The 9,475-nt window shown below is 35.8% G+C and overlaps 1 protein-coding gene across 1 annotated transcript in view; it reads right to left on the bottom strand.

The window, feature by feature from the left end:
- Positions 1–5,648: 5,648 nt before the first annotated feature.
- The window catches only part of LOC110443413 (protein pigeon-like), a 31,946-nt gene continuing 28,119 nt past the window's right edge, over positions 5,649–9,475 (bottom strand). Inside the window, exons 29-31 of the mRNA XM_021487626.1 lie at positions 8,875–8,949; positions 8,451–8,534; positions 5,649–7,793 (exon numbers count right to left, since the gene is read on the bottom strand). Of these exons, the coding sequence (XP_021343301.1) occupies positions 7,657–7,793; positions 8,451–8,534; positions 8,875–8,949 (296 nt within the window). The 3' untranslated portion in view covers positions 5,649–7,656. The remainder of the gene's footprint in view (positions 7,794–8,450; positions 8,535–8,874; positions 8,950–9,475) is intronic.

The following is a 9,475-nucleotide window of genomic DNA, read 5'->3' on the forward strand; positions in this document are numbered from 1 at the left end:
CCCCCCCCCCCCATTTTATGGAGGGGGCATAAAAACTGATATAATGATACCTGGTTTACTGATGACATAATGTATTACCTAGGTCCCAGTTTTGCTTTAAACTTTACATATCTCTCTTAATATGTTGTCAAGTCCCTTCAACCATTTCAATATTTTGGTGGACAAATCTTGGCAATACAGCTGTCATATGGTAAATACATTCAATGTAATACACTTATAAATGTTCTAGTTTTTTACTGCTGTCTCATGAATATTTCATATATTCAAATTTTCCTTACATAAACATCTGTCATATACATATTAAATATACAAACATGTATAGTACCAATCATCACAGCAAATAATTTTTTATTAAGGATCCCTGTACCACTGTCTAAAACTGTAACTACGAATTAAAAAGGTTTTACCTACATCAATTTAGCTTTCTTAAGTCACTTTTGAAAAGAATACCATACCTTTGGAGATGCTTATGAGCAAATGATAAAAAGGAAATGAACATAAAAAGATATCAAATCAAATGTTCTGTGAGTAAAAACGTTCTGTGAGTAAAAACACAATAATGCCAGGCAGGGATTTGAACCTTGGACTTCCAATCACAATATAGTCGTTCTGACTAGCTGAGCTACCTGGGCCCGTATTCATAAAACTGTTCTCATGCTCAAGCATGGATTTTGTGCTGAAGCCTAATTGCTTGTTCCGGTTAAAATTAATAAAAATATCTTATTTCGTCAATGATTTGGAAAAAGTTTGAAGTGACTTATTAAAACCAAATATTATTTTCAATGTTTACATTTAATTGACTTTTTGATTGTTTGACATGATTTAAGTGAGTTACAAGAAAGTTGGTTTGAGAACAGAATCCATGCTTGAGGGCTCGAATGAAATTAAGGGGAGGTTACTGTATGTATTTAAAACTAGTGGAACTCTCTAGTGTTTTGCCTATGTGACAGAGATCCTTAAAGAACAGTGTCTCTTACACCAAGTTATGGCTTTTTCTAAATAAATAATAATGATTCCAGTAAAACTTATTTTTTGGCATTGCACTAGCCCAGAACATCACAGTTTATAATGTACAGAACCTGCTGAACAATTGGAACATATTACATGTCTTAGCCAGGTTTTAGAGGAATTAATACAAAAAATATACCTGGCAATATAACAGGTACTTGTAGGTGGGAAATAAAACATACATATAAGAAAACAAAAATATTCTGAAAACATGATTTATTTTACCTGTAACAGGTAAACTGTGTTACTATAAATAGAAGCTACAACATAGCGATAACAATTAACAGTGTATAACAAGAAACACTACTTTAAAACAAACACATCAAATCACAAAATTTTGTCAAAATTGAGTCTTTTGTCACAGAATTACGTAACAAATCATATACAGTAAAGCTCTTTTGAATACATAGCTCAAATTGAGAGAAAACAGACTGACGAAGCCGCAGCTGCAGCAATAGTCTGCTTCTTTCCCCGAAAGATGATGCTGCATTAAAAAAAATGTTTTCTACACAAAACACCCCAGTTTTTATATGATTACAAAAATATATGATTACAAAAAGCGACATCATTCAATCATTTTCATTTTGACTTGTTAATTGCTTGTTCATGAAGGGATAGTTCCAAAACATCTTTCGACGACTGGAAATCGGGAAGGTTCTGACCAAATGGGTTGAAACAAGTATCCTTTTTGGAACACTCGGGTAGGTCTGTACCCTAAACCATCAACACAATCTACAATCTGACAGTAACCTCTAGTTCAAGATCCACTTTTTTACTTGACTAGGCTATGCATCAACACAGAGCTTCAAACAACTTCCAAATACTCCTGAAGCTTTGTTCATAAAATCATACTAATTGGGAACAAGTTAAGATTCCTTATTATATAAACCACAGCATGGAAAAATACTTCAATAGATTAAATTGCACGTTACATATTTACATGTATCAGATATTTATGTAACACACTATAACTGTCTGAGCAAAACTGATAAAACAATTTGTATTTGAAATGTTCAGTAACATGAAGTCATATGAAATATGTGATACATGGGTCATTTTCATTTATTGCGGTCCAAACGGTTGGACCAGAGTTGTTCAATTATGAAATAAGGTCAGATCTGGAAATCTGATGCTGCTTTCAGGCAAAGCCTTACATGGCCTGCATAAACATTTGCAGGTCCGCTACTATTAATACCAGAAATGTTACAGACAAACCGTTTGTTCCACATAAACAACAGGGCCCTGGTGTCATTAAACTGACCCTTTGATCAACAGAGGAATATCACGCTACATACATATGTACCCAGAGCACAATGTATGTTTCTCCCCTAGGCCCCTAGAGACAACAGGAACCAAATGGTTGCACTGTTGAACACCTTAAAGGATCTAGGGGACCAAGGATAGTTGTTCCAAATTTGAGTATTTGAAAAAAAATCAAAAAAATCTACAGGTATCAAACTCATTCTCATACTTCACCATTGTAGCTACCCAGTGAGAGATGATAACCTTCACAAGGGAAGCAACTCACAAGAAAATCTCCATTTTGCCATTTTACCTTCTATACACAAGGGAGCATACCGATATTTTTTTTTTTTAAAAGACAGCACTAATGTGGAACTCTTCTTCACAATAATGACTGATGCAGTGGTGCTGTCCACCTTAAGTAATCTGTAAAAGTAGAGAGGCAATCTATGGTAAAGTGGACTTGGACAGTTGATTGAGGACATATGTATAGGGTACCAGGTACACAAGACCTAATACAGTTACTAATCAAGTAATTAATAAATGACATAATTTTACACATATCTCATGGACTTGTCCAAGGTTTCATCAAATTATAACCTTATTCTAGTTGGTCAATCACTGTACAATGCCGATTAGAAGTTGACAGTACTGAGGTCATAGTCAGTCTCTGTGCGTGTGTGGTAGAGAGCCACTTCCTCCAGAAAATGGACGTCAATGGGGCTCCGGCGGGGAGGTACCTTGGCATCAGACTGCATGCGCTGAACTCTATCTACAAAACAGACAGTAACAAACTTATTTGTGAAATCATAAACACCTGCCGAAAAAGTTTATTTTAAAATTTCTACAATTTTTTAAAGATATTGTCCGAAGTCAATCAAACAATAAGAATTAACTAGAAGATATCTAATAGTTTTCTGTGGAAATCATTCACGTTTCACCACATAAGTGAAAATAATGAAGTATTCTGCAACATTTCAAACTTTCTGGGTATATTATTAATTTATTTTGTGTTCTGTATTTTCATTGGTCTAAATCCAAGAACGTGTTACATACGTATATTTACCTAAATATTTTATGAAAAGCTGGAGACAACACCAATACAAACATATAAGTTAACCCTTTCACCACTGTAGACTAGTATGGACTCATCCAGATCAAGGCATGGTAGGATTTAGTTAAATTACATAGGGATGAAAAGGTTGAAGTACTTCAAAACAGATTAAGGGGATACAAACTCCCATGATAAAGAATGTTTAAAATAATACCAATGTTAATTAAACAAATTATCATAAAAATTGCTGGAGAGATATCACAATGGACAAATAATTATGCATTTATATATTAGTTTTTAAATATCACAGTTGTGACATAACCCTTAAATAAATACTAATTTACTTACAGCCTGATCTTGACATAGAATACAAACCTAGTGTCTCGAGGAGATGTAAGAAGGAATCAAGTGGTGCGAAAGACATGGACTCACGGTTACTGCTCAGACTCAGGTTGTCCACTGTAAAGTACAACACAATAATGTAGATCAACAAATCACAAAATCAACTAAAGGGAAGTAACTCTACGCAGTATGATAAACCAAAAAGCAAGAAATGCTGCCCATGTTATCCAATAATTTTAAATCTGATGTGTGCACAATTAAATAAAACAAATATGTTTTTGGTAGTAGGAGATATTGTTGTTATGCTGTGTATACAAGAAGTAAAATCCCAAGTTATCCAATAATTTTAAATCTGATGAATGCACAATTGAATAAAAGAAACATGTTTTTGGTACGAGATATTGTTGCCATGCTGTGTGTACACAAACAATCGCTGTATCACTGATTTGAGACTTACCACTTCTGCCAGGTCTTGTCTGCAGACCTCGTACAGAGTCCATGGCCTTGTCTGAGGCTCCAGTAGATAAGGCTCCTATAGTAAATAGAAATCACAAATGATAGACTTGTTCATCACCAACACTGGCAGTAGGAACAGTACAGAATATGAACTAACAGAAGTTTTAGACAACCATATGCTGTCTATAAATCATTGTTTTATGCATAGTGGTTTTTAGCTGGTGGGCTTAGCCCTGCAGCTAATGGGGTTTAGATGGAACCCTATTAATTTTAAGGAATGATAGATAAGCTGTTGATTTTAAATTAATTTATTTCGAAATTCGTCCTCATAATCATGCCTGTGTATATGGATGTACTGCTGTGATAACAACGATATCACCAGCGTAGTGTATTTAGTGTCCCTGCAGTGTGGTGTCGGTCGTCTACTACGTCTGCTCACTATACCCCTGCAGTGTGGTGTCGGTCGTCTACTACGTCTGCTCACTATACCCCTGCAGTGTGGTGTCGGTCGTCTATGTCTGCTCACTATACCCCTGCAGTGTGATGTCGGCCGTCTACTACGTCTGCTCACTATACCCCTGCAGTGTGGTGTCGGCCGTCTACTACGTCTGCTCACTATACCCCTGCAGTGTGGTGTCGGTCGTCTANTCTATATATAGCAAGTGTGACCTTGGCCTTGACCTTGGATCCCTGAAATACAATGATGTCCGAAGTATAATCATACTTGACCTTTGTATAAAGTTTGACCAAAATCTGTCAAAGAATTAAGTTGCTTAGTGTTTACATTGAATCGGGATGGGACAGGACGGGACAGGACAGGATGATTTTCTATATATAGCAAGTGTGACCTTGGCCTTGACCTTGGATCCCTGAAATACAATGATGTCCGAAGTATAATCATACTTGACCTTTGTATAAAGTTTGACCAAAATCTGTCAAAGAATTAAGTTGCTAAGTTTTTACATTGAATCGGGACGGGACGCGACAGGACGGGACGGGACAGACATGGGTAACACTATATGCCCCCCCCCCCCNCCACTGTCTAAAACTGTAACTACGAATTAAAAAGGTTTTACCTACATCAATTTAGCTTTCTTAAGTCACTTTTGAAAAGAATACCATACCTTTGGAGATGCTTATGAGCAAATGATAAAAAGGAAATGAACATAAAAAGATATCAAATCAAATGTTCTGTGAGTAAAAACGTTCTGTGAGTAAAAACACAATAATGCCAGGCAGGGATTTGAACCTTGGACTTCCAATCACAATATAGTCGTTCTGACTAGCTGAGCTACCTGGGCCCGTATTCATAAAACTGTTCTCATGCTCAAGCATGGATTTTGTGCTGAAGCCTAATTGCTTGTTCCGGTTAAAATTAATAAAAATATCTTATTTCGTCAATGATTTGGAAAAAGTTTGAAGTGACTTATTAAAACCAAATATTATTTTCAATGTTTACATTTAATTGACTTTTTGATTGTTTGACATGATTTAAGTGAGTTACAAGAAAGTTGGTTTGAGAACAGAATCCATGCTTGAGGGCTCGAATGAAATTAAGGGGAGGTTACTGTATGTATTTAAAACTAGTGGAACTCTCTAGTGTTTTGCCTATGTGACAGAGATCCTTAAAGAACAGTGTCTCTTACACCAAGTTATGGCTTTTTCTAAATAAATAATAATGATTCCAGTAAAACTTATTTTTTGGCATTGCACTAGCCCAGAACATCACAGTTTATAATGTACAGAACCTGCTGAACAATTGGAACATATTACATGTCTTAGCCAGGTTTTAGAGGAATTAATACAAAAAATATACCTGGCAATATAACAGGTACTTGTAGGTGGGAAATAAAACATACATATAAGAAAACAAAAATATTCTGAAAACATGATTTATTTTACCTGTAACAGGTAAACTGTGTTACTATAAATAGAAGCTACAACATAGCGATAACAATTAACAGTGTATAACAAGAAACACTACTTTAAAACAAACACATCAAATCACAAAATTTTGTCAAAATTGAGTCTTTTGTCACAGAATTACGTAACAAATCATATACAGTAAAGCTCTTTTGAATACATAGCTCAAATTGAGAGAAAACAGACTGACGAAGCCGCAGCTGCAGCAATAGTCTGCTTCTTTCCCCGAAAGATGATGCTGCATTAAAAAAAATGTTTTCTACACAAAACACCCCAGTTTTTATATGATTACAAAAATATATGATTACAAAAAGCGACATCATTCAATCATTTTCATTTTGACTTGTTAATTGCTTGTTCATGAAGGGATAGTTCCAAAACATCTTTCGACGACTGGAAATCGGGAAGGTTCTGACCAAATGGGTTGAAACAAGTATCCTTTTTGGAACACTCGGGTAGGTCTGTACCCTAAACCATCAACACAATCTACAATCTGACAGTAACCTCTAGTTCAAGATCCACTTTTTTACTTGACTAGGCTATGCATCAACACAGAGCTTCAAACAACTTCCAAATACTCCTGAAGCTTTGTTCATAAAATCATACTAATTGGGAACAAGTTAAGATTCCTTATTATATAAACCACAGCATGGAAAAATACTTCAATAGATTAAATTGCACGTTACATATTTACATGTATCAGATATTTATGTAACACACTATAACTGTCTGAGCAAAACTGATAAAACAATTTGTATTTGAAATGTTCAGTAACATGAAGTCATATGAAATATGTGATACATGGGTCATTTTCATTTATTGCGGTCCAAACGGTTGGACCAGAGTTGTTCAATTATGAAATAAGGTCAGATCTGGAAATCTGATGCTGCTTTCAGGCAAAGCCTTACATGGCCTGCATAAACATTTGCAGGTCCGCTACTATTAATACCAGAAATGTTACAGACAAACCGTTTGTTCCACATAAACAACAGGGCCCTGGTGTCATTAAACTGACCCTTTGATCAACAGAGGAATATCACGCTACATACATATGTACCCAGAGCACAATGTATGTTTCTCCCCTAGGCCCCTAGAGACAACAGGAACCAAATGGTTGCACTGTTGAACACCTTAAAGGATCTAGGGGACCAAGGATAGTTGTTCCAAATTTGAGTATTTGAAAAAAAATCAAAAAAATCTACAGGTATCAAACTCATTCTCATACTTCACCATTGTAGCTACCCAGTGAGAGATGATAACCTTCACAAGGGAAGCAACTCACAAGAAAATCTCCATTTTGCCATTTTACCTTCTATACACAAGGGAGCATACCGATATTTTTTTTTTTTAAAAGACAGCACTAATGTGGAACTCTTCTTCACAATAATGACTGATGCAGTGGTGCTGTCCACCTTAAGTAATCTGTAAAAGTAGAGAGGCAATCTATGGTAAAGTGGACTTGGACAGTTGATTGAGGACATATGTATAGGGTACCAGGTACACAAGACCTAATACAGTTACTAATCAAGTAATTAATAAATGACATAATTTTACACATATCTCATGGACTTGTCCAAGGTTTCATCAAATTATAACCTTATTCTAGTTGGTCAATCACTGTACAATGCCGATTAGAAGTTGACAGTACTGAGGTCATAGTCAGTCTCTGTGCGTGTGTGGTAGAGAGCCACTTCCTCCAGAAAATGGACGTCAATGGGGCTCCGGCGGGGAGGTACCTTGGCATCAGACTGCATGCGCTGAACTCTATCTACAAAACAGACAGTAACAAACTTATTTGTGAAATCATAAACACCTGCCGAAAAAGTTTATTTTAAAATTTCTACAATTTTTTAAAGATATTGTCCGAAGTCAATCAAACAATAAGAATTAACTAGAAGATATCTAATAGTTTTCTGTGGAAATCATTCACGTTTCACCACATAAGTGAAAATAATGAAGTATTCTGCAACATTTCAAACTTTCTGGGTATATTATTAATTTATTTTGTGTTCTGTATTTTCATTGGTCTAAATCCAAGAACGTGTTACATACGTATATTTACCTAAATATTTTATGAAAAGCTGGAGACAACACCAATACAAACATATAAGTTAACCCTTTCACCACTGTAGACTAGTATGGACTCATCCAGATCAAGGCATGGTAGGATTTAGTTAAATTACATAGGGATGAAAAGGTTGAAGTACTTCAAAACAGATTAAGGGGATACAAACTCCCATGATAAAGAATGTTTAAAATAATACCAATGTTAATTAAACAAATTATCATAAAAATTGCTGGAGAGATATCACAATGGACAAATAATTATGCATTTATATATTAGTTTTTAAATATCACAGTTGTGACATAACCCTTAAATAAATACTAATTTACTTACAGCCTGATCTTGACATAGAATACAAACCTAGTGTCTCGAGGAGATGTAAGAAGGAATCAAGTGGTGCGAAAGACATGGACTCACGGTTACTGCTCAGACTCAGGTTGTCCACTGTAAAGTACAACACAATAATGTAGATCAACAAATCACAAAATCAACTAAAGGGAAGTAACTCTACGCAGTATGATAAACCAAAAAGCAAGAAATGCTGCCCATGTTATCCAATAATTTTAAATCTGATGTGTGCACAATTAAATAAAACAAATATGTTTTTGGTAGTAGGAGATATTGTTGTTATGCTGTGTATACAAGAAGTAAAATCCCAAGTTATCCAATAATTTTAAATCTGATGAATGCACAATTGAATAAAAGAAACATGTTTTTGGTACGAGATATTGTTGCCATGCTGTGTGTACACAAACAATCGCTGTATCACTGATTTGAGACTTACCACTTCTGCCAGGTCTTGTCTGCAGACCTCGTACAGAGTCCATGGCCTTGTCTGAGGCTCCAGTAGATAAGGCTCCTATAGTAAATAGAAATCACAAATGATAGACTTGTTCATCACCAACACTGGCAGTAGGAACAGTACAGAATATGAACTAACAGAAGTTTTAGACAACCATATGCTGTCTATAAATCATTGTTTTATGCATAGTGGTTTTTAGCTGGTGGGCTTAGCCCTGCAGCTAATGGGGTTTAGATGGAACCCTATTAATTTTAAGGAATGATAGATAAGCTGTTGATTTTAAATTAATTTATTTCGAAATTCGTCCTCATAATCATGCCTGTGTATATGGATGTACTGCTGTGATAACAACGATATCACCAGCGTAGTGTATTTAGTGTCCCTGCAGTGTGGTGTCGGTCGTCTACTACGTCTGCTCACTATACCCCTGCAGTGTGGTGTCGGTCGTCTATGTCTGCTCACTATACCCCTGCAGTGTGATGTCGGCCGTCTACTACGTCTGCTCACTATACCCCTGCAGTGTGGTGTCGGCCGTCTACTACGTCTGCTCACTATACCCCTGCAGTGTGGTGTCGGTCGTCTA

This window comes from Mizuhopecten yessoensis, unplaced genomic scaffold, assembly GCF_002113885.1.
Source record: "Mizuhopecten yessoensis strain PY_sf001 unplaced genomic scaffold, ASM211388v2 scaffold716345, whole genome shotgun sequence".
Lineage (NCBI taxonomy): Eukaryota > Metazoa > Mollusca > Bivalvia > Pectinida > Pectinidae > Mizuhopecten > Mizuhopecten yessoensis.